The 26,551-nt window shown below is 39.7% G+C and overlaps 1 protein-coding gene across 2 annotated transcripts in view; it reads right to left on the minus strand.

Moving 5' to 3' along the window:
* The window catches only part of SVEP1 (sushi, von Willebrand factor type A, EGF and pentraxin domain containing 1), a 122,316-nt gene that overhangs the window by 39,335 nt on the left and 56,430 nt on the right, over window positions 1–26,551 (minus strand). For both annotated transcript variants that reach the window (XM_033084849.1, XM_033084848.1), the window contains exons 12-30: window positions 25,236–25,430; window positions 24,104–24,225; window positions 22,045–22,153; window positions 19,945–20,133; window positions 19,367–19,600; window positions 18,681–18,842; window positions 17,820–17,981; window positions 16,855–17,016; window positions 16,203–16,297; window positions 14,993–15,089; window positions 14,262–14,375; window positions 13,291–13,404; window positions 12,173–12,374; window positions 10,152–10,309; window positions 8,831–9,032; window positions 8,005–8,180; window positions 6,587–6,711; window positions 3,102–3,225; window positions 2,388–2,558 (exon numbers count right to left, since the gene is read on the minus strand). In XM_033084849.1, coding sequence (XP_032940740.1) covers window positions 2,388–2,558; window positions 3,102–3,225; window positions 6,587–6,711; window positions 8,005–8,180; window positions 8,831–9,032; window positions 10,152–10,309; window positions 12,173–12,374; window positions 13,291–13,404; window positions 14,262–14,375; window positions 14,993–15,089; window positions 16,203–16,297; window positions 16,855–17,016; window positions 17,820–17,981; window positions 18,681–18,842; window positions 19,367–19,600; window positions 19,945–20,133; window positions 22,045–22,153; window positions 24,104–24,225; window positions 25,236–25,430 — 2,913 coding nt within the window. The remainder of the gene's footprint in view (window positions 1–2,387; window positions 2,559–3,101; window positions 3,226–6,586; window positions 6,712–8,004; window positions 8,181–8,830; window positions 9,033–10,151; window positions 10,310–12,172; window positions 12,375–13,290; window positions 13,405–14,261; window positions 14,376–14,992; window positions 15,090–16,202; window positions 16,298–16,854; window positions 17,017–17,819; window positions 17,982–18,680; window positions 18,843–19,366; window positions 19,601–19,944; window positions 20,134–22,044; window positions 22,154–24,103; window positions 24,226–25,235; window positions 25,431–26,551) is intronic.

The following is a 26,551-nucleotide window of genomic DNA, read 5'->3' on the forward strand; positions in this document are numbered from 1 at the left end:
ACTGGCCTCACATACAACCCTGGGCACCTCTTAGATTTATAGTAAATAAGCCCATCTGATCCCAGCTGTGCCAGCAGAAAGCATCCCTGTACCTGCCTGCCAGAGGTTTTTATTTATTCTAACAGAGTTGCTTCTGTACATCTTTGGCTTAATCAGAAAGGCTTGAACTTATTCCAACAGCTACACAGCTCATCTTTTTAGCCACGTGAGTTATAGCAAGTCTGAGTCCCCTAGCTGTGTGCAAGGATACCACAACAGGAATTTAAAGCCTATGGTAATGGAAGCCAAGCACTTGCTGTAAAGGAATAGAGCTGGAGAGTCTGTAACAGACAGGTTCTCAGCCCTCTGTGGCTTTGGGGGTATTTGGCATCAGGAAGAGGAGAAGGATCCTGTGAGTGAGGACACTGATTACACTGAGCCTGATTCAGTCAGTACTTTCTCAGGTCTACACCACTGGTACAAACCTGTAGTTCATTATGTAGGAAATAGGTATCTTCAAGTAACTTTCATTCACCAGGTACTCGTGGAAGAGATACCTTGGAAGTAAAGGCCAGTGGGCAAGCCTGGCCTTCATCCGCTCTGTTTTTGGCAGATCAGCCCTGTTCTGTCTCAGTTCTGTGCTCAGCAGGTAAAACTGCTTGGTCCAATGCAGAGAAATCAGAAACACCATCAGGATTCTGGCGGTTTGTCACTGATATCACACCAAGAAAGTGCAAAGCTTCTGTCAGTGAACTTTCCTTCTGCCTGGCGGAAGTTTTTTAGGTAAATCCTCATGGGCATGCTGCTCTTTACACAGAAGATGAGACAGACTGTGGACTTTTTGCTACAACTCAATAAATTGGAAGACATTAAAATCTAGATCCAACTGTTTTAAAGGCCTTTTTAACAAATTTGATGATTTTCTCCAAATTACATGTAAATTCTAGGATTATGCAATATCTGCTTCTGGAGCTAATTTACTATTTTGCTGAAACAAAAATTGCAATCACCTCCACCACAAGCAACTGCAGTCACATGTGCAGTCACTACAGAGGAGGACCACAGGAAAGGAGAAAATGGGAGCAGGAATCATAGAATCAAAAGAAACTTGGCAGCCTGAATGCATAGAGCTCAGTCTCTTTGAGGAAAATTCTGTAAATCTTGGAGCACTTCCAAGTCCTAAGAGAAATATCTGCTGCCTTTAAAAAAATTAGTTCATGACATACTCAAGTCAAGGCTTCTACTTCAAAGTAGACATTCTCAGTGACATCTAAAAATCACAGAGATATTCTAGCATTTCCTGTGCATCTTTCATACTCCTGATGCCATTGGGGAGGAAAGCATCAGATTGCTGATCCAAATGGACTAATTTCTCTAACACCCATGGATGCTAGAAACTGAAAACATGTAAGAACCTGATCATGATACAGTTTCTGCCCAGCAAAACATGAATTTAGTTTTAAGCATATATGTAAGATGGTGCTATTACATGGGTGGATTTAAGCGCATGATAGCTGCAAAAAACCCAGGCCATGAATAGTGATAGGATGTAATTTCACGAATCCAAGCCGCACCATTTTGACTAAGATTTTGCTCCCACATCGGAAATGCGGCTTATACTCAGAAGCGGCTAATATCTGAATAATTTTCTGACATTCACAACCCCAGGAGTGCCAGCCAGGGTGTCAAGCCAAGCACCTGCCAGTAAAAGCCGGCATTTCGCTATTGTTACAAATTGTTACTCTGTTGCGCCATGGGTGGAGCCTGGCTCCCTGCAGGCAGCACAGGGGGGCGGGGAGAGAGGAGGGAGAGCTCTTTCCTTCCCTCCTCTGCCGCAGCCCAGGGGAGAGATGGGGGGGCCCCGTGCCGCCATCGCCGCGGCTCGGGGAGGAGGCGGGGGCTCTGTGCCACCATCGCCGCAGCCTGTGGGGTAAGCGGGGGGCTCCTGTCTCCGCCTGCCGCAGCAGGAGCAGGCAGGCTCCGTCCCTGCCCGCTGCTGCGGGAGCGGGGGGGCTCCATCCCTGCCTGCTACCACGGGGCAGTGCTGGGCCAGGGCGAGTGAGCCCAGAGGCGGCGGCCGGCCCCAAGCAGCCCCGCCAAGTGGCAGCGCCGGGCTGGGCCATCTGGCCCCGTTGGCAGCCCCAAGCGGGCCGAGCCTGCACAGCCCAAGCCGAGCCAGTAAACCCCGCCATGCCGCGGTTCTGTTACTATTTGGCAACTTTGTTGCACGTGGGTCCTTGCTGCGAATGACAGAGTGGCTTATACTCAGGTGTGGCTTATTTATGGACAAAGAACTAAATGTTTGCCAACGCCCAGAGATGCCGCTTATAGTCCGTGCGGCTTGTATTCATGAAATTACTGTAAACACTAGGGTTTCCCAATCCTGTCAGCCCACTGAGACAACTCACTTTCACATCGGGGAGAAGGCCGTGTCCACTGCCCCAGGTTAAGGCAGTGTTGAACAGAATTCCCCACTATCTGGAATCCTGGGTCACAGGAAAGGCTCACTTTTGACCCTGGCTTTACATCAGCAGAAGAGGCTCGTAGATGTGGTATAGATCCTTGCAAAGATGGACAATCTGTGGGCAAAATACATGCTTACAGTAAGAGGTAGAGCTACATGCTGAAATGAATAAATAGGTTACGTGATTGTTTGATCCCATATAAGTTTATCCAGGAAAAGGCTTTCGGAAGCGTTACACATGCTACATCCCAAATGGGTCCAAAAGGTTCTGAGAATCATCAACATATAAAATCAGAAAAGGAATCTACAGAAAAAGAAGCAAGGAGGTAGCAGGGATTTTAATACTGTACAATTATTCTTAGAATAAAAGGCAGAAATTATTTTTTTCCTGATCCAGCACCATCTTTACTCTTTTCCCATCCCAAGGGAATTGCTTTCTGTTCAGGAAGCAATAAATTTTTGTCAGAGATTTCAATGAACTTTTGTTACAAAACCCTGGAATTTGAAGAATGAATGTTCTGCATGTTCTAACTGTCAAATTATCCAAATAATTTACTCAAGTAGTAGAGTAAAGGCTACAAGCTAGCTAGTTGACCCCATAAAAGAGTCTTATAGTACTATTCAGAAAAAAAAGGGTTCTAGGAAGTAAAGCTCTAACCAGCACAAAATATACTCTTGTAATCTATCTTCACTCTTCCAACAACTCCTGGTAGGAAGTCTGGCCAGGCTAGTACATTTCCTTTTTGCAGTTCTTCTGGACAGGATGTAGCCAGAGATTCTACCTAAGGATTTAAAACAGTTGGTTAGGTGATGTTTAAGGACAGTGTAGGAAAAGAATATGAAAAAAAAATTTCCCTCAATGTGAACATGCAACACTAGAACAGATCCTTGAGGAGTAATGCTCATCTTTTCCAGCACAAGAGGTTCCTGGCTGAAGTACTTATTATTCTGCTCTTATAATCCATCTAGCTATGGACAGCTCGTGCTGAGTCACTACCTGAAGGACTACTTGACATACAAACAAGGTATTGGACACAGTTCTTGAGACACAATTGCATTTGTTAGCGTAACTGAAAAACACATCGACGTCACAGAAAAAGACAGTAATGAGGATGCAACCTGAAGAGAACACTTATCTATTTGCAGACAATGTCAAATAGGAGCCAAAAGGAACTTAGTGTTCAAGACCTGTATTCTGAAAACTCCTAGCACTGCACCAGATAGAAGGGGCAGAAACACAAAAAAGACAGCTTAATAAGGCAATTAGTAGTTTCCAGAACACAGGTTTTGTGAACTGAATTAACTAGACTCTCTAAAACACTGTAGGCAAGGCCCAGCCAAATTGGGACAGACTAATAACTAATGGAGTATAGAAACAGGAGTTATACAGGCCAGCTAAGTACAGGAGGAATAAAGGAACACACTATTAGACCAACAGCAGATTAGTATCTTGAGAGAAGGTCTGATAGAAAAGTTCTTCTATGATGGAAAAGTTTTTCTCAGGTAGATGACTGGCTTCTGTCAAGTTTGCAGTGGATGAAATCAACTACCAAGAATAATGTTCTACACTATCTATCCTTGTGAGAAGGAAAGGTACATCATGAACTCTGGAGTGATTTGTTCTCATATTGTCCCTACTCTGAGCTCATTGAGGCAGATTGGATTTTTCTAGAATCAGTATAGCTGGAGAAGAAACCGATGGTCCTCTGTTTATTCTGAGGTTATTTCTACGTTCTCACTTCAGTAATCTATGCTAATAGAAACTGCTTAGGCCAAAGGCTGCAAACAAATTGCAAGGAAACTGCACAAAAGCACAAAAAAATTTCCGGTGTGGGAAAAACAAGTTGGGGAATCAGTAGTTTCAAGCCATATGATGGAAAATGGAGGGCCAGAAAGGACCACACAATTCCCTATACACTACTCGTATTTCTGTTGCTGTCTATTCAACAATAAAACTATCAGAGTGATAGTTTACCTATACAAAATTGATGTGCAAGTGAATAAGCAGCTAAAGCATGAAATGAAAAATCTTGAAGACTAGATTCCACCTTCCTTTATTCAGTTGGCAACATAATCAGTCATGCTCTTTTCCTTTATGGCTGAGAATAGAAAGGTAAGACAAGGAATTGTTCCAGCTGGCCAGAACAAACATAATGATAACAGATTACAATAGCACTTTACTATTCTAGGCTATTAAATGAATGAGGTAAAAATTGTATAGGAATCTTACACATCTGTCTTTTCAGATGAGTAATATGGATACTATAAAGGAATGGCAGGATTTTCTTCCTTGTCCTAACTCTGTTGCATCTGAAGCAAGTGGGAATTAAATCAGATCTGTCAGTAAAGAAGGGGAACTACTGAGAAAGTTTCAGAAAGTTGCACTTAAAACTCTTCACCTGTGTGCCCTGTAGAACCATGTGTACTCTTACCAGCTTTAAAGCTGCTAGTGAACAAAAACTTGAAGATCTGACTTGGCAGTGCAACATTTGGTGACCCTAAAGGCCAAGAAGAGTAGCAGATGATTGGGTAGTTTTACATCTATCAGAGAGGCAAAGTAGTAAAAAACCACAGAAATAAATAGAGGAGACATCCTCCTCCTTCCAGAGGATGCTGGAAGCAAAGGCTCTCCTCTACTGTTTTTTCTGTTCACCTTATTATTTCTTATTTAGATCATGTAATAGCAAACAGTTATAAACCAATTAGTTTATACATATATATTTAGTGATACAACTTTAAGAAAAATCAGGAGAAGAGCAAAACCTTCTAATCCAAAGATTTTTCCCCAAAGAAATGCCTGCAACTTTAAACATTTTTCTTTGTTGTTCAAGTGTGATCAGCAGTTTAACACTTCTGACCTTCAGGATTGAAAAACTAATGAGTGGTGATGGAGCACTGTCATCATGTTTGCAGATAATATCAAGCTGGTGATAATATCACCAGCCAGTGTGCTCAGGAGTTACATCCATAGACACATTGACAGGCTGGAGCAAAGGGCCAACCCAGACTTCAATAATCCAACAAAGAAAAATGGGAAGGAAAAATCGTCTGAACAATATAAACTGGGGAAAGCCACGAGCAGAGACAGCTCTGTGCATAAGAACTTAGGGACTCTGGCAGGCAGTGAGCTGAGTACTGGCCAGCTGTGCACTGTGCAAATAGAGGACCCACAGCATCCTTGGCTACGTGAATAGAGTGACCATCAGAAAACCAAGGACGTGATTATTCTTTCTCAGTGCTTATTAGATCTCATCTGAAGTACTGCATTCCATTTTGGGTTATTCACAGCAGGAAAGACATTGACAAGTGGGAACAAGTTCAAGGATGGGATGGAACACTTGCCCTGGGAGGAGAGCTTGGTTCAGCCTAGAGCAGAAACAGCTATGGGGGCATCTCTCAGCAGCCCCGTGTGTATGGGGAGATGATCATGTACATAGGGCCAGACTCGTACAGCAGCGTATGGTGGAAGGCACAACCAGTAGTCATAAATGGAAGTGGGAGGTCCCAGCTAGGCATAGAGAAATAAATTTCACTCTGAGGATAACTGAGCACTGGAGTTTGTCTCCCAGAAAAATTGATGGATCACTGTCCTTGCAGACATCTTTCAATCTTTATTAATTTTTAACTCACTGTAAGTTTGGGGTTGCCAAGATTTTATTTTAGGTACCTGATTAGGTGTAACTCAGTATTCAGTTATCCTGCCCTTTCAGACTTTTCCTGAAACTGTATAGCTTAGATTATTCAGTGTCTAATGCATTGACGGAAATTCTGATGTCTCCTCTCTGAAGTTTTAACAGCAGAATGAGGAAACTATAGTCTGTAAAACAAGAACTTAGCTTGTTTCATTAGATTTCTCTCTCTTCTAGCAGTACTGTTAATTTTCATGTATGATTTCCTTCCTGTTTCAAAGCCATATACTACAGAATGGCTAAATCAGAATAGGAGGTGACTCAGTGTTAGTTTTACCAGACTTAGTTTTACTTAAAGCTACTTTACTAACTACACTGAGCTTATTATCCTAAGCCAGAACTTCATCTGGTCTCCACTGACTTCTGTGGGAGCTGGGGTCTACCCAATATGCTAAGCTAGAACCCCTTCTCAAATATTCATCCTGTGTTCAGGGCCCTCTGTTCAAACACTTACCTGCTGTGGAGAAAGTACATGGTCCCAAATGTTGAGCTGGCTGATGGAGCCCACAAAAGATTCAGCCGGGTTGAATCCTTCTCCTTTTTGATCCTGCTCTTGACCCAGCACAAGTGCACCACCGCCTAAACTCAGAATTTGAAGAGGGGTAGGAAACAAAGCCTTACAGCAGAGATCCCATAAGAAGATTACAACCTAAGCAAAACAAAAATTTTGCTGCCCTGTCTTACTGGGATTTTGCAGCGAAGACCAGCCACCTTGAACAAACTCTCAGCAAAACCTCTGGAAAGCCTTACGTTAGATTGAAGTGGACCAACATAGCAATTTAGAAGTGACTGTCAAATACATATGGGAGCAGAAATCACCTATGGTTGCTCCAGGAATGATACTGGCTCAAAGAGATCACCTGCAGCCCAGTAGCTGAAGCACAACACACAGCAATGTAAAATGCCGTTTTGACCAAGTAGGGCATATTTTACAACAGTAACTTACACTTCCTGCTTTAAATAAAAGCTTACAAAGTCATACAGGTCAAATGTGATTCCATACCCTCAGAAGCACACTGAGGGTGGTCAGTGCTCTGAGACGTGGCACACAAGCTAAATTTATTCTCCTTGACCAGTAACATGTGAACATGCATTTTCTACATTGTAGGGTACGTGGGCAAGGCCAAAAAACAATGGAGACAGCACACTTCCTAGGGTCTTGTCTATGGAGATAACCCCAGTTTAAGAGGGAAGGACAGGGAAAACAAAACGATCATGGACTAAAATGCTTAAATATTGTACTTTTTATTTTAATAAAATAGTCTTTTGAAATTCTATGTAAATTTGGATGGTGGCAGTATGCAAACAGTATCAAAACAAAAATCTCTTTGCAGCCAAATAATACCAGGTTTTTCATAGCTCTTCAATGCTGAAGATACTCCTTTTTATGACCTCTGATATTACTCTGTAGATGGCCACTCACAGGAAACAATGAAATAGCAAACCCCAACTTGTTAGGAAAAAATACAAACATAACTTCAAATATGTGACTGAAAAGAGCAGGAAAAGGCTAAGTCAATCAACCCTGAACACACATATGTAAGGGAAATGCCAGATAAACTTAATTTTGTTGAGTGAGAAACCTGCTCTCACAAAGCCATCCCAGAACCAGCTCTGCACACGTTCCTTTGTGGACTAAATTGTGCTGTCCATAAAACAAGTTACCTACCAATATACCCTAGAAATGAGCATTTTGTCTTCAGTGATGCTGAGTGAAGGGAACTGTCCTCACAAACAAGAACAGCAAACATGAGCTTTTAAAAAATGCTGAAAATGTGAATATATACTAAAAAACCCTAAACATTTTCTTGTATGTTCTGCAATAAAACAGAATGAAAGCAACAGATGTGGTACAATATAAATAGAGCATACCAGGGATTTTTGATCCAACAGAGAGCCCACTTCCTCCATCAGACAGTTTTCCATCGATGTACACCTTCCATGTCCCATCTGTGCATGTCCACGTCACCGCAATGTGATGCCAGTTACCATCGTTCACTGAAGGACAGTCTGTTATCTTCTCTTTCCCATTCACATAAAGAACCCAGCTGCATGGAAGGAAGACACGGGCATACTCAGCTGCACGCAGCTACTTCAAAAGCGTGGTCTGTCCCCCACGACTCAGAGAAATGTTATTTGACTAACAAGATAACCATGGCTTGAAAGATCATAATATCATCACAGGATCATGACACCTCCCTCCCAAAGGACTTGGAAGTAGGTTATCATATGGAAAGCACGGTGAAATAAGCAAGATGCTTCTGTAACAAAATATTAAGGCTCAAGTCATGGCTGCATAGTGGATTCTTAAATTTTCCTGTTGAGTTTGGAATCATACTACAAGTCATACTCTGCTTTTGTAAAAGTGCAAGTCATACTCTGCTTTTAGAATCATATCAGAAGTTCTCTGACTGCTGAGCTCCATTTGTTCCACTCATTGTGTCAATAAGCCATTTAGAAAAGATGTGAATGTAGTACAGAAAAAAAAATAAATTCTGCTCTCTTGCCATTACTCTTCTACAGAGCAAAAAGTGATCAAAACAAAGCAAGGAGAAAAATAAAACAAAGAGACAACTCTGTCAAGGGAATTTGGACGCAGATTTTTCTGCCCCAAAGCTTACATTCAAACTTCTGTTCTACACTTCCTTTATCAATCCAAGACATATGTAAACTATAGAAAAGCAAAACCGTGATTTACCCATTGTAATCAGTCAGAAGAAATGCATTATCACTTCCATTTTCTACTGCATAAGAAATAGGAGTCCCATAGTTTGTGGTGTCCGTGGATTTCATCCAGAATGTACAGGTGATGTCACCAAGAGACGGTAAAACACCATCAAGCATCACATATCCATAGATACCAGAGACTTCAAAATCAAGATTGAAACCAGAGGACTGTTCTGCAACAAAGACAGAGTTTTCAGAACAATATTCACACAAACATGGAAAGAGAATACAATAAAATCTTAGCAAATGCAGTAAAGTGGAATGCAACCCTGCTATAAAAATTATTCACTAAATTGAACAGAGGTAGAATTAACTTTTATCAGTCTAACACCAGCCAGCATACAGAGCTTTCCACAGCTAGAATACAGTCTTTGAAGACAAACAGCTGGTAAAGACGCTGATTACCTAGCAAAGAACAGGGACCTTTCTTCTCTGTCCTCTATCATTGAAATGACATATCCATCTACCATCCATCATCCAACAACATAAAGAGGTATAATCAGCTTGTTACATTTAATCAAGCTTTGGAGAAAAACCCCAAAACAACCCAACATTTTTTCTGTTCTGGACTTATTGAAATGGACTGCTCTGGTGTGGGACAGCACTTCTGTGCTGCTGTTCAATGCACAGTGACATGCTTTACTAGGATATGACACATGTTATCAAATGGAGCTCTCCTGAAAGGTGGGTATTAAACTCTGACATAGGATGGCAGGTGCAAATGTCCTGCATGTCTTCTACTGTCTTTGTGAAATCAACATGGACTCTGCGTAAAGATTCATCAGTTACTTCGTAACAATTTTCAGGGAGAGGGATTTGAGCCTTGTGGTTCAAATATCTCCAGTGCTATGGGTGTGATCCATGCCATCTGTCCATAGCAAACTTGATACCCTTTTGCCTGTAGGGAACTTGATGCCTTTAGGACTTCTGAAGCTAAACTACCCCTTACTAATCTCTAGCCCTGTGATGCAAAGCCCTACACAAAATATAAGAAACAGAAAGATCTTCTTAACACAGATACACAGAACAAATACAGATAAAGTTCAATAAACCTACTGGGTATTAAAAAGATAGAACCACGCCTTAAGAAAGACAAATGACACAGACACATGCTGTTACTTGTCTGCAATTACACTTATTAATGCTGCAGTCACACAGGCTTCACTCATGCTCTTACAGTCCCACCACCTTAGCTACTTCCTGGGAAAGTTGTATGAAATCACCCCAGACAGTGCAAATCTTGCACAGAGACTTAGTCAAGCCACCTTTTTCTGAGACTTAGTCCTGTGTACCTGTTTCACACCTGCTGCCTGTAAAGCCAGGGGGACATTTACAAACGTACGAGTTCAAGGCATCCACACAGGTGGCTTGGTTTAAGCAGGGACTGGAGTCACAGTCATTGATGTTCACTTCACAGTTCACTCCTGTGTACCCTGTCACACACAGGCACCTACAGAGGAAGAGAAGCACAATTCAGAGGTGAAAGCCATCATAACAAAGAATTCTGGCCATGAGGCCAGATCTGCCAATGAGAATGTTATATAACGATACTGAAAAAATCAACAGATGATATACTACAAAACTAATGGAGTTTTATTTTGGTCATTCCTCTTAAGCCTGCTTGTATTCTATTAGCTGCATAATATCAGAGACAATACAATATTTAAACGGCCTGCATTTCTTTGTATGAAATTGTGAGACATAAGAATTGCACTTCCATGAGTAAAACACTCCTCTAACATACACAGAATTAATGATAAGATTTGTTCAACTTTTCAGACAATCATCTTTCTATGTAGGGAAAACCAAGCCAGTATAAAGACACCAAAACCTCTAATACTTGGAAAACCAAGGTGCTTGAAAGGCACCAAAATTTCTGGAGCTTTTGGTAAGGAAAGACTTACAGTAATTTCACGAATACAAGCCGCACCAATTTGACCAAAATTTTGGTGGAAACCCGGAAGTGCGGCTAATATTCCGGGGCGGCTAATCTATTAACAAAATTCTAAAAGCTGCCAACACGGAAGTGAGAGCCCGCGGCAGCCCCAAGCCAAGCTGGAGCCCGGCCGGCCCCGGCAGAGGTGGGAAAGCCTGGCAGAGGCGGGGCCAGCAGTGTGGGGGGCGGGCGGCAGAGCCCGGGCCAGCAGGGCGGGGGAGCCTGGGAGAACTGGGGCTAGCAGTGCAGGGGAGCATGGCAGAAGCAGGAAGGCCGATGGGTGGGGCTGCCTGGCAGCGGGGGAAGCCCAGCAGAATCGGGGCCAGCAGCATGGGGGAGCCCGGCGGTGCGGGGGCCTGCAGTGCCGGTCAGGGCGAGGAAACGCGGCGGCGGTGCAGACGGGAGGGGGCGGCCGGCGAGCCTGGCAGCGGCGGCAGCAGCCCTGCCGGCGGGGCGAGCGAACGCGGCAGCGGGGCGGTGCTGACGGGAGAGGGGGGCCAGCGAGCCCGGCGGCGGCGGCAGCACCACCCGGCCAGCCCTGCCGAGCCGTGGTGCTGAGCTGGGCCACCCGGCCCCGTCGGCAACCATGAGCGGGCCGAGCCTGCCTGGCCCCGCCCCGAGCCAGTAAAGCCCGCTATGCCGCGATCCTGTTACTAATTGGCCAATTTGTGAAAGCTGCGCACGGATTCTCGCGATGAACGAAAGTGCGGCTAATATTCGGGGTGCGGCTTATCTATTGACAAAGACAGCAACATTGTCGAGGCACCGGGGGTGCGGCTTATAATCCGTGCGGCTTGTATTCGTGAAACTACTGTACTAAACACAGATGTTAACAGTGGCCCATCTACCTATACAGTGACCTAGGATATGACACTTCTGCTGGCATTTGTAGCTTCTGATCTGAGTTCAGATACCCTAAATCATAAAATTAAATAGCTGGAAGTTTCCACTGGGGTTTGTATTTTAGGCTCAATATATACAGCTATCATCGTCTTTCTAAGCTATAGAAATGTAGTATTACCAGGTACAAAATTGGTCATCATATATTATGAGTGAAAAATCAGTGGAAAGCAAGATAAGCCCCGAAGTTTGGAAAAATGGACATCTTTTGGAAGATCAGTGTTAAAAAAACCATGCAGTCCTACCACGCTTACATTTCAAACTGCATATTTTCTTTGTTGTTTCCCTTGGAATTTTTTAAGAGTTAAGACACCAGGATATATTTTTTTGTCTTTTAAGATCTCCTTTAGTGTTCATAAAGGGACCACTTATTTTGGATCCGGCTGCCAAAATATGCTTGCTGAAATCTAAGAAGGCTGAGGCACCTCAACATGTCTGACTTTCCACATTATATGACATCAATCATCTGTTTTTCACCTGAAGCTATTGATACCATCTCTGCATGTAGCTCCGTTCCTGCAGGGTCTGCTGAGACACTCATCAATGTTCCTTTCACACAAGACACCAGTAAAACCTGGGAGACATTTGCAGGAGAAACTTCCAACTCGATCTTCACAAACAGCCCTATTAAGACATGGGTTTGAAAGGCATTCATTCATCTCCCTTTCACAGTGATCACCTGAGAGGAAAAAAAAAGAACAAAGTAACAGTTCTAGATTTCTAGATTGAATTAACCTAAGAAAGAGGATTATTAATACATCTCTGTTTTTTAAAAATGTAGCTGATCTTCCGAAAAAAAGCAAACATCAGAGTAGCAATGCAGGTTTGGCATTTACTCCATGAACAGAGGTTACGTAAACACAGAAGAATTATGGGAACCATCTTAACAGTTACAGAAATAGCATGCAGCAAACTGTAAAATTTAAATGTGACTAGTTTGGAGTGAACCAGGAAATCACCTGAGAAACTACTCTGAGTAACTAATGAAAAGCTACTAATGAAAAGACATTTGGCTGAAACCCTAAGGAGAGATGTAAAAGCCAGAAATACATGATTCTGTTATTTTATGATATGAAAGAGGCCCTACGTCACAAGCACTGAAACTGCATGTGATTTTATAGTGTAGCTCTTCAGCAACATGATAATCATCATGCATTTTTTACAGAAATCTGTGTAAGTAGAGTATGGGATTGGGGAGTAGTTTTAATATAGACCATTTTATCTACTGTTAAAATATTTTATTTTTAAATAAAATTCAAAACAATTATTTGAATCCATTAGAATGCCATTATTCATTCCTTAACATCACACAGCAAGCTCATGGCAAAATTAGTAATTGAAGATCTAGTACTTAGTAAATCCTTCTGAAGTCACATTTACAATACTAATTACACATTTACAGTACACTACTGCTACACACTAATCTGAGAGATTAGATAGACCTTAGGAACATCCATAACTCACATTAATATCAACATGTAATATATTATATATATTGCTATATAGCAGTGAGATGGAAATACTTTGGGCAGCATAGGAAGACATATTTTTTGGTCAGAAAGAGTAAAGGCTAACTTAAAGAGAACAAGGTGTACCTGTGAACCCTTTAGCACAGATGCAGCGATAACCATTCTTGCCATCAACACAGTGGGCTCCATTCAAACATGGACTGGAGCTACATTCATTTATGTCTTCCTCACACAAGAAACCTTTGAACAGCAAGGATTACAAGGCATGATCAAGACATGGTCACAGACTGTATGCTCCAGGGACAGGACAGAACAATATTGTACAGTACACGAGCATGACAAGAGGTTACTGAGAGCGGGTGACAAAATTACGTGATTGGCTGCACTACTGCAACAGCTACAGAGGTCATCTGTGTTATTTAGATGCTGGGATCAAGAAGCAAAGTCCATTGTATATCTTTATAACGTTTAAAAACCCATCCAGCTAATGCTGCTGTTGATAAATGTATAGCCATAAACATGAGCAATGAGGGAGACCATTTCTAATGGAAAACACAAAGCTTTTTTTTTTTTGATTACACAATATTATCTCCTCAGTAATTTATTTCTATATTTAGAAATCAGGTGCTGTTTTGGCCAGCTACTCAGTCGTGTTGGTTTCCCTGTTATTTCAGTAACTTCAATGTGCATGCAGGCGACAGTTAAAAACACTGAGAAAAAATACAAGCAAAAGCCCACTCACTTATTCCAAGGGCTGCAGTAAATATGCAGTAAAAGCATAAATGCTATGTCTGTTTGGGAAGTCAGTCTCACAAGCACTTTCCCTGTTAGTATTTACTAACTTCCTAAACCTTATTCCTCTTTTCAGACCAGAAATGTCACAAAAGAGAAGGATAAATGCCCGCACCCTGTCCTTGGATGCTTGTCAGTTTATTTTAAAACCTACTCACATATAGTAGAACCTTACTCTACATACCTGCAGATCATATTGTTTTCCTGTTATAACTGGATATGGAATTACATAGCACTTCGCTTTGTGTTACTTGGCACAGAAACCAACCCTATCTGAAGAAAAGCTATGAAGTGAAACAAATAACCTGAATAGCCTGGTTGACAGTGGCAAACAAAGGTCCCAATGCCGTCTTTGCATAGTCCATTGTTTTGACAGGGAGATGATTTACACTCATCAACTTGTGTTTCACATTTCAAGCCTAGAATGCAAAATAAAGGACTGAGAATAGGAAGACAAAATTCAAAATTGTTCAGAAAAATGATGCTATGACTACATAATGTAGGAAAACCTGATTAATTGCCTACATTAGCAGATATTCAGGTTTATTATCATTACATTAGACAGACCTGAGACAAATGTTGCTAAGAAAGATGCGATGCACATTGAGCAACAGACTGATCAGCTTCAGAGAGGAGCAATCAAAAACAATTTCTTTTCAACAACTGAATTATAAGACATCTCATTGATTTGGAGCAACTGAGTAGCTAACACTGAAGACAAGTACAGGCTCCATACAGGTAGAATTAGCTGTCAAGACTGTAAATTTCTAGCTTTTGTTAATCATAAATATTGCCAAGTGATAGGATTTTCACATCCACAAATTTCATTAAAAGAAATCCCATTCAAAATCTTTTCTGCGAAACACAACATAATTCAGTAAGCATATGAAGAAGTATCTATTTTCTTATATATTCCAAATATGTGATGAATATTCCAATTAGTTAGGTTATACTGAAATGCTTTGCTCCTTTATACTTCCTTATTTTAAGGGCATCATGAAGTGCTAGCTACTCCACCTGTTTCCCATTTTTTTACCTGTATATCCAAGTGGGCATATGCAAATATATCCACTTCCCAATTGCTTGCATGTCCCATTATTGTGGCACGGTTCCAGGAAACACTCATGAAAGACCTGCGAAAGGCACAAATGATACACTTACAGCAAAGCTGGCAAACTCTAATTTTAACCTCTATACCCCATTAGTCACTTTGGAAAGATGGGATAAAAAAGTCACCAGTTTCTAGTTCCTCCTCTGTCTTGTCAGCATGCCAACCATTTCCTACCAAAAAATACCACAAATCTGAATATTATGTTAAAATTATATTTTACTTAGCAATATCTCCTCAAAACTGTTTGAGCTATGATTTACAGTTTATACTAAGCTATATTAATATTCAAGTTCTCCACTTTGCATCCCTCGACATCAGCCAATCACTTTGTGCTGCTGGCCATCAGGTGACCTGGCAGGGAACTTCAACATGTGGCATTGTATCTATTATTCTTGCAAACCTGAATTCATCAAAACCTTTCAGTAAATGGCCAACTGAAGCCATAGGAGATATTTTTCACCCATCCCTGTGTGATATAATGGCTCAGACCAAATTTGTCACGAGTCAGCTTTGCTCCTGTTTACACAACATCCCAAATTTCAATTCAGCCAAAGGAGTCTCGTCAGGAGTTGCAGACTGAGGGAGAAGGATGGGGGTAAGAAGTCAGCTCCAGCAAACATTGTCACTAGACTAGTTTCACATGAGGACTTGCCTTTATTTCAGAGAGGATATCCCCCCCACAACAGAAGGGAACTCTGCTTGCCTTCTCTCTAGTGTATCTGTGTTGCAATATGTAAACCCAAGATTTTACATTTGAGACTTAGATGTCTAGTTGCTTTTTCTGGAACTCAGCATATGGAAGACCTCAGTTGACTGAGCACAGCCAATATACTTTTTCTAGATTGTCTGAACCTCTTCCATGTAGTTTACTTTTCTTTTACAAATGTAGCAAGTATTTCATATATCAGGTGAATTTATGATTGTCAACAGCTGATGCCATTTCCTCTGCTCAATGAAAGTGCTTCTATGATTGCAAAGAGAGTTTGAGTGCTCTCCTCTTAACCATTGCTTTCATCTCTTCAGGAAATAAAGTCAGTAAAAGAATTACAGTCAAAAAGGTCTTACTTGTTTACTGCTGCATAAAGTGCTATTTCTTTCATCTGAGATAACACTGGAAAATAACACTTGTCCTTACCTGACTGCTGACTTTGTACTGCTTGCTGATATTTTCTGGGAAGGCTGGTACCATCATTATACTTTCCTCAGCTGCTGAAAAAGTAGAGCCAAAACCTAAAAAGTAAAGGTATGAAAGCACTGTTAGTAACACTGTGTAGCAAGGTCCCTATTCCATGGGGACATTATAACTGCATGTTAGTAATGCACATAAAGATACATTGAAAAAAGTGCATTTGTGGAAATAAAAAGCAAACTTTAAGTGCCCATTACAAAAACATGTATTTGTAAGAACATACATTTCTAAAACACATACCTGTCTGTACACATAAAAATATTCTATATGTTTTTATATACAGATACATGCATGCATATACATATTAGTATATATATTTATTTATATTTCTCTCTATAGCATATGGGTATAGTACACATAAGCAAACCCACACACACTGCGTATGTATACTCTTTATTGAGCCTTGGCATGTATCACAGCTAATCTCAAAAACAGAGGCAACACTAGTAGGTAGAACCAGCTGAGAACTTCACGGATTGAATTCAAAGTCCTACATTTGTCCAGAGAGTAAGTGGGATGTTTCCTTTTAAGGCTGCCTCTGGTTATCCTTTAGATGTTCCCCTTTTTCACTTTATCCAGCAGAGATAATTCAGCTTACTTGAACAATCGGTGATGGATCTGGCACCAGTAATGGTTGTGGTTCCATAAAAGGGACAAGACAAGCAGTAGGACTTTCCTGGGTCTGGTTGATAGTAGTCTCTGGGACAAGGGTAGCAAGGTGTCAAACCTGTACGAGAGAACTCGCCTGCAAGACATGGTACTGCAAGAGGAAAAAAAAAACTTTTTGAGTGACCTGATCTCTTGCACATCCACCTTACCTCCCTCCACCTTTTTTATCACTTTATCTTCTCCTGTCATAGTCTCTTCCTAGACTTGAAAGAAACAGAATGAAATCTGCCAAGAAGTCACTATTCTAGGAAATAACAATTTAAAATTTTCTGTGACATGCCATGTTGTTCTCAAAAAGTATTTCCTTTTACTACTTTTGTTGCTCTGGTGGCAGTTTTTAAATGGTACTTCCTTTCTATCTCTCACACCTTTTCTTAGTTTTTTGGTTGGGGTTTTTTTAGTTTAGTTGGTTTGTTTGTTTGTTTGTTTTAGTTGCTGGTTTTTATCCTCTTCAAGAACAAGTAAGACTTTTTTGCACTATGAATCCTTACAGACTGTTTCCCTGAGAATTCTTCTGGTAAAACTTGCCAAAGACAAATGAGGTGTATTTCTTTGAACAAATTACTGAGCAAACTGTTAAAATTCAGAATTTTTGTACAGAAAACAAAGGAGAAATAACAGTGACAATTCCCTTTCTTTTCTGTAAGGAAGAATATTTTATTTTCATTTAGGTACCCATCACATATCTCATTTTATTTCTCATTCTATAAGAATCAGAAGGAGGGTGATTGGTAAAAGGAAATGACCTGTCATTTTGCTGGGAAATGTTCCTTGGTCTACACTTAACCAGAAGAGGAATTCACTCTCAGGCAGATGAATTTGGTGTTTAAACAACAATTTAGACATTTTTAGTATTTAGTTTAGAAAAAAATCATTACCCTTTTTGTAACAAACCTCCACAAGCTGAGACATCCACTGCGCCTCTTTTTACTGTTGATGTATTTTCTGGACAAGAGATGCAATTTCTGGATCCAAATGATGGCTGATATGTTCCAACTGGACATGTTTCACATGTCTCAAGACCATTAGGTGAATATGTTCCCTGCTTGCACTGAGCTATAAGGCAAAAGAGCTCAGAAAGATTAAACACTGTCCAATAGTAAATATGGCTCCTGATCTCTGAAAATGATGTTGAAATCACAACACAAATCACAAGGAATTTTATTTCTGGAGCATACTCTACTCTGAAGGACTTCATGGGTACAAAGAACAAACATTTTAAGGTGCTCATAGAGCAATTGTGAATTATTAACCAGTGAATTCTCTCCAATCAGCTTCACAGATGATTTACGGAAACTCAGTTACACATTTTAATCAACAAAAGTAATGGCAATAAAGCCAATAAAAATTTGAATCAAACTAACTGTTTCCTTTTCAGAATAACTCATGAACACATAGTGGGTCTGTGCTGTTCAATGACTCAGATCTGTAGGGTAGGATGGAGAGGGGCTGGCAAGGATGACAGTGGAATTATTTTAAGTACATTATTGTCTGAAAAATGCAATCACAGAAACGAAATACAGAAATTAATCAAACCATCAAAGGCCAACTCTTCTCAAAACCTCTGCCTGGGTATCCTGCATGCTAGAGCAGAGATGAAAATTTTGGTATTTCCCTATGCACATGCATTAAGCTGCAATTAGGACTGCTCCTCGTTTCACAGGCTAGCTTCAATCCAGTACTTCTACCATGGGGTCCAAAAGAATGTCCCCAAGAATTCAGAAGTGGCTGTCCAAATAAGACAAAAGTTCTTACCTTTGCACTCAGAGATGCTTCTAGAGTGTAGATACTCAGTATAGCTACCAGATGGGCAACTTTTGCATTCCAGCTGCCCTTCCTCATCTTGATAGGATCCAGTCCAGCAGCTTTCACAGGTTAGATGCTCCAGGGAGTAATAGGTACCCAAAGGGCAATTGACTGTAATGTAATGTTGGAAACCAAAGTTCCCCTCAGAGTGAAATATCATACACACCTCTCTTGCCCCCATAGTTCCCATTTAGTCAAACAATGTTTTCAACGTCTTTATGGAATGTGACTCTGTTCCTCAGCAGATAGGGTATCTCTCTAGAGCAGTGCAAAGATTTAACTATGCACTAGAAGTTGAATCCAATTCCCATTTTAGCTACACATCATCCACAGTACTAACAGGGTTAACAGACTGCATACCACGCACTGTTTTCTCTGTATGGCCAAGCATGGATATGCCTGATTCCTCCAGGGAGTAGAATCCTGGGTACAAAGCATCCCTTTTCTACAGGCCTTGGTTAGGAACATAAACATCCTCTGGAAGTCAAACTGTGCAAAGCATTTTTGTAGTTTATTGTTATGGGAGACCACAAGCACTGCACTGTGTCAAATTATAACCCTCTGCAAACATCCTCTAAAATCCTGTTTTGCAAAAGGATTTTGAATACACATAAGAAACAAGTCATCTGGCTTACCACACATTCTCCCTCTCAGCACAGAACCAGGCCTGCAGAAAAGAAAAGCCTTCTCAGTCTCCAGTGAGTTGGTGTCAGCTACAATGAGTTCAGATGCAAACTGAAAAGAATACATAGGTTCCTTATTGAGAGTTCTATTCAGCCTGTTTGTGATTGTTTCCAGAGTTTTAAGGAGCCGTCTTTGGTTTTCCAGTTCCAACGTATCATTCCTCTCATCAGGCAGTGGCACGCTAGCTGGAATATAAACAGCAAACACAAAAAACACAAAGATTTTGCAGTCAGCACTTCCAGTGTACTCTGGAATTTGTCAAGAGCGCAACACTCAAGCTTGTCAGTGGAAAGTGAAAAGGAAGCCATATGCACAAAGCTCTCCATGAACATGAGGCTGTGATCTTTCCATCAGGAAGAAAGCCTGTGATGAAATGGTGCTACCATGAATGTGTCCAGAGAACAGCCATCTGCATCTTCACCGGGCTTCTGTGAGCTGAAAAAGTTTTACTGAATGTATTAGAGACACAGTTTTGAAAAAGAAGGAAGCAGAGAAGTTTAGAAGAAGAGGCAAGTTTGATTTGTCTCACCTGTGATGTTAAATATTAATTTGATTTTTTGGTCAGTCATTGGAACATTCAGCTTATGCCTTTTGACCCGAGCAGGTGCTGCTTTTACAGAGGTAGAGAGATGCTTGGATAAGTCTTCTCCTTGTACTGCATCAACAAAATCACCATAGGAATAATCCAGGTGGTTTGCTGTTCCCCAGCCAGCAGGTCCTGTGGGACATTAAGAAAAAAATAAATAGAAAACATCATGTGGAATATAAGCACCTGTACTTATTTCTAAAACACAACTCCAATATAATTTGTTTAAAGCTCCAGATGATATGTGTTGACTTGGACTCTGTACAAGTGGGTACTGCATTTTTACTAATGAAAAATCTTACTCCTAACTGATATCCTAGAGGTCCTAGTCTGATGAAATTAATCAAAGCTTTAAAGAACTAGTCAGAAAAGTTACATGTTGCAATTCTTTCTCTTCCTCTGTCTTGCATGAAGCCTCACCTGCACCCTCACCTGCCAGCAAGTTCTTTAACAATTCCATAAGGCCTTTGAGTCCATTTCTAGCTTACTTACTTACAGACAGCAGAGCCTATGCCATGTCTCCATTGCATCTTCTTCTAACAACTCCTGAACAGTTCTAATATTGTCTGACCTCTCAGAAAAGGCATCATCTTATCCCTGTATTACCCCCTGACAGTCATTTTTGTTGCACACTGTGAATCAAATTTACCCTTGACTAATGTCCTTCATCACTCTCACATGATTTCAATCAAAATATTTTCTGCACATAATCTACTTTTTCATGATTACTAAATCTTGAGGGATGTGGTCTATTTAATTGATCTAGAATATAAAAGATATGAAGATAAAAAAAAATATCTGCCAATTTTCTGTTAGCATCACCAAGATTATGTTTTATTTACAGTGGTAACTAGGACAAGTTAACCACACAGTTTAAAATCATGTGAGTGTTTCACAACTAATTTTTTAAACTGCTGTCTCTTATGCCTTGAGGAGAGTTCTCCTGTTTTCACAGTGTAAAATTACAAAGTCCTGAAAAACAGCAACAAGGTTATTCTGGTAAGAGGTTGACATGAACCAGAAGAGAATATGACGCTACATTCCATGTCTGTAATGCTGTTTTTTCCACATGCCTTTATAGCTAAGTTCCAGCTGTCATCAGCATTCATCCTTACCCTGATGACAAACACAGACTGAACATCCAGACCTGCCCTGTGTCTGAAAACAAACAAATCCTCTCAGGGTAAAGCATTACAAAAGGTAAACATAAGCAGGAAGTTCTAGCAAGTAACTCCCCTATAAATCTGTAAAAGAGACACAGTCCTATGACAGATTCTGATGCGGATCTGTCAAAATGCCTCCTGCTAAAAGAGGCAATGTAAGTTATCCACTTTCAGCTTCTCTGCTCTCAGCACCCCTATGGGACTCAGAAGGCCAAGAATAACAGTAGTACGACATGGGCACTAAGCTGGACTGAAAATGACAACTTCCTTACTTTGGCAAAAACCAAAGTGAGAGCAATGGTTAGGATGGCTATGGCTTTCACTCTGATATAGCCACACTCATGGTGCAAAGTCTGTCCTTGTAAGCAGGAAGCATTTTCACAGCAAATGGACCAACTTAAGCACATATATCTGTACACAGGAGAATTCTGTGCACATCTGACCTGGCATCACTGATGCTCCTCATTTTCTTAACAATCTCCAAATCTATTTATTGTAGTTTTTCGGTATTTTGGTTTTAAACTGTATGTTTTAAAGAAGTTCCTATTTTCTAGGTTAACCAAGCAGGCTTCTAGGACTCTGTGTGTGTGTGCTTTTTTCCCCTCCCCACCATAAGGCAGCCCAGGAAATTCTTCTTCACACCTTCTTTATATAGAAAGCAGCACTGATACAAGACATCAAAGAGTTCAACAATATTCTTATATTAAATAAATAAATAATAATAATAAAATATTTTAAAACCTTTAATGTAATTGTTTATCACCTTATGAGTACCACAGTTACTTAAAAAAAAAAATCTCACTAAAGACATTGTGGCAGGAGTCATGCTCCTTTAAACCCGGATGGTTAAGAATCAATATGAAATAGAATCAGTAATTACCAATGGCAAATCCATTTTCATAATCATAATTATATTCCAAGCAGTGTTTCTGTGTCTGATCTTCCAATCTGCAGTCAATATCATCAACATCATTACAGAATGATGGGACCTTTCAACATAAAGAAGAATAACTTAAAAAACAAAACCACAGAGCCCTCTCCCCTGACATAAAACTTCTAATTACAATGTAAAGTACTGGTTCTGCCAGTGACACTAGATTTCCCCTTTCATGTCTCTTATAACCCTGGCAAGGTCTTCTCGAAGATGTAAGTTTTGTTGATACAACTTGGAAATAAGAAAGTAACTTGCACAAGTACAATCTCTTCATCATAGATCTTTTTTTAAAAGGGAAGATGATGATTCATTACTCTTACAATTAATCATTTTTCACACCAAATCCCAGAATACAGATATAAATTGAGACATTTTTCTTCCTGCTGTTTTTTCCAGCTGTGTTACTTGTAATTCTGTCAGGTTTACAACAACGCTGCCACTTTTTTCTAGCTTTCAAACCTTACCTCTTCATATCCACCTCTCCCTAGCCATGGAAAGGGACTTATGCACCAAAAGATCTCAGAGGAATGGGAAAAAATTTCAGGAGGACAGAAATCAAATGTCAAAAATCACATGTCACAAATCACACAACAGAAAACTCATCAGAAATCTTTCTGGTATTGTTTATCTTTTTCCCTCCACAAAATCAGTGGAGATTAATTACACAAGAATAGATGAATGCACGATTTTTGATAAGGTATGCATTTTTTGTTTTTTCCTGAAAGGTTTCAAGCAAATTGGGCCACAGGTCATGTTTTTGAAATGGTTTTGTTTTGTCTGTATGAACTTCCATTAGAAAGATGCTCCTGCCCATTGATTCCTACTTTTCACATCTCTGGTAGAGTTTCAAATTCTTGGGAATAGGAATAAGCATATTCAGAACAGCCTTTCTGAATGTTTTTCCAGACCACTGCTTTTTGATGTAATTGCTTGGAAAGGTCACTACCCATTTTTTCCTTATTATCTTTTACTTGCCAACAGGAAAGGTCCAAGCCCAGGAACCAGGGAAAGAAACAAATAAAACCAGTCAAGATTTCTCTACTGGAAAGAACAAACCTGAATCAGGACAAGAGGTAAGAGATACTTATGTCCAAGTTAGAGACTGTCTGACATGTCACCTAAGTTTTCAGCCATTTGACAAGTGTTACTGACATATGTTCCAAAGCTGCAGGAGTTTTCCCATTATCTGTATGTGCTAACAATGTCTTTTAGTTAGTAGACAACCTTTTATTAGAATATTGGCTGTTTTCTGCAAAAGACCTGTAGATGCCCAGCGTTGTCTACTGGAAAAACAACATTGCACTAGGCCTGGACATCCACTCCTGGGATCAGAACTCAACATTCTGCTGCTTCTACCTTCCAGCTGAAGAGAGGTATGTGGATTAACAGGAGAGATTGTGATACTGACGTAGACGGCAAGAGCTATGGCAGGGAAGAAAGACAGGACCTCTTCAAAATCAGTATCACGAAGCTCTTGATGATAAGAGTGAGATCTCAGAAACCCATGCAACCTGAGCAGATCACTGCTACTGGATTTAAGAGTCTGGATGTACACACCAAATGTGGAAGGTATCCATTTGTACATATGTGTGTTCATTCATACTATTTGGTTATATACTATACATAGTCTATATAAAATGCTTTTATTTTATGATCACATCCAACTTGCAAAAACAGCACTGAGGGGACAATTGATTGGGGGTTTCAAAACTACACAGGTTGTCTTTGAAATGCTACTGAAAATCTACAAGCTGTAGCTTCCTAAACTACTTGGACACTTGCATGTATTCTGTCCATACAAGTCCACATTGAAGACTAAACTGAATTACATTAAAATGCCAGTGAACCATCTTTATTTTTAAAAATACTTTGTCACCCTCTGAAACAACTCAGATTTAACTTAAGGGCTTCTGCTGTCAATTTCCTTCTACAAAACTAGTTATTTGCAAAGAGTAACAATGTTTTTCAAGAAGCATGTAAAAGGAAGGAGGATTTACTAACCTACCATTTTACCAAGTGCACTCTGAAATGCGTCAGTAAAGCTGTTTAGAAGATTGTTGTCATCACATCGTGTTGCTTTGTAGAGCATTTCAAAGGATTTGAATCCATGGTTTGCAAAACGATTCACTGAAAAATGTTGGAGAAATAAATTTTTACTGATCAATGCAAGAGTTTCAGAACTAAAATCAAGATAATTTAGCTAAAACTGAAATACAAGAAGGTAAGAAACACAGTCTTTAAATCAGCAGTTCAAATGGATCACTTACATCTCAGCCAATGATATGACCCTTTGGCAGGCATGAAATTTACTGGAAAAGTTAAAAGAAATTAAAATCCAGGTAATTTTTCTACTTCAACATTTTCTTAATGGAAGAAACCTAAGAACTGCCAACTAAACTCATGCTAACTTCTGAGAGGAAAGCAATAAATATAATAGTCTTATTACTAATGCTGCTAGATTAATATAAAAATTCTTATCCAAAAATTAATCAAAGTTTGAAGTGTCCAAGTTACAGATTTTGAATTGGTAGCTCTGAAATATAACTCTTGTTTGTTCGTAGCAGAAACACTGATCTTTTATTGCTGAAACCAAGAAATTGACTGTGATGGAGGTGGATGCAATATGCCACCAAGACTGGCTTCAAATGTAGTTCTAATAAATTTATAATAAAAATGTCACCAAATGTGGAAAATTCTACCACTGACATTTTGCAAGTGTCCCTCTCAAAGAAAACACATAAACTCATCTAATCTGGTGGTAATTAGATATGTAAGCACAACCAACACTATGCATTTCAATCAGCAAGCTGCAAAGCCTTGTATTCCTATTAAAAAGACACTGATAATGTTTGTTAGCAATCTGTTTCTATTAGCCTGTTTACTTTGCCATCTTTGCTATTTTGTGAATCCTGGGATTTAAATTCCCTGCTATTTTTGTGGTTTAGACAGCCTATGAAATAACATATACAGACTTCCAAGAATTGTTTCATAATATTTGTAACAATTCAGAGGCAGAGGACAAAGAATATTTGTTATAAATAAATAGAAGACAGATTTTAAAAATATTTTCATTTGCTTTCTCATTAAATATAGTGTTTCATGAGTTGCAGATTAATTTTAGTAACAGCAAGACTCACAAGAGCAACTAGGCCACTCTGGAGAATAAGGTGGCTTCCAGAGGCCATCATCATATGCACAATAGTAGTTTTCACTTGATCCTTCTGAAAAGCTGTAACCCTCTGCACAGTGCAATGTGCAATTAACTCCTGCTTCATCGGATGTGCATATGAAATCACCATTCACAGGCTCAAAGGAAACTTCACAGGGAGAACCTATGAAAAATACAAAGATTCATATATCGATTAATGCGATGAAATAAGTGATCCTCCATGAGAACAGCTCTGACAGGATTTCCAAAATACCTAGTATTGACTGATCTTGCCTCTGTTGAAGTTTGTGGAAGTATTATTTGTTATATCCATAAAGTCAGGACCAGGTTACTGCTAAATAATTCTCAAACTCTGCCATTGCATTTGGAAAACCAGAAACATGAAGACTTAAAAAAAAGTTATACATATGAAAAACTCTTTACTAAAGTAATATAAAATATCAATCTAAATTTTCCCATGAACTTTATACAATGAATTCTAGTAAACCATACTACATCTTGAATTCTGAAACTAAATATTATCCATTCTGCACCATCACAACAACATATGAGTTCATTAGAATCATCTTAGGATAACCTCATAATCTCAGTTATGATTAATTTTTTAGGCCAACTGTAAAGGAAGTTGTGAATAACTGTAAATATTATGTCACAAACAGTGAACCATAAAAAGTCTGAACTTGTAGAGACCTTGATACAATGCCAGTTCTAAGCACTGGCTGGTTCTTGCTAAGATTTAATCAGAGATTAGCACATCCATTTGCAACTTACCTTTCCTGAAAACTATAACCAAAATTACACTTTGTATGATTTTAAATTCTCTCTTCATTAACAGATATTTTTATACAGATGTCCAACTAAGACATAGAAAGTAGAAAGCAGATATGAAGGAGATTTTTCATTCTTAATAATTTACCTGCCAAATTATTGCTTGGATTTTTAATGAGAAAGTGAACTGTGGGGAAGAGATGTCTATGCAATAAACAAAATGCAGTACTACATCTACAGGTACATGCATATCCCAAAATCTAAAGAGTGTTTTATTATCTGCTGCACTATTAGCATTTAACTAGAGAAAAATTGGCAGAAAGTTTTCCTTTTAACTGCAGATTTGAAGAAAGATTTGAGTAACACCTATTAATATATTTCACATGGTATTACAAAAACTGTAAGTTTTTCTGTTTAATAAATCATAATTTCAATGCTTTTATATGGAATTTGAATTTATTGAACCAAATCACTGCTGTGCTGCCTCAGTCATAGACAATTTTTTTGTTGGTACTA

The sequence above is a fragment of the Catharus ustulatus genome, chromosome Z (assembly GCF_009819885.2).
Source record: "Catharus ustulatus isolate bCatUst1 chromosome Z, bCatUst1.pri.v2, whole genome shotgun sequence".
NCBI classification, from domain to species: Eukaryota; Metazoa; Chordata; class Aves; order Passeriformes; family Turdidae; genus Catharus; species Catharus ustulatus.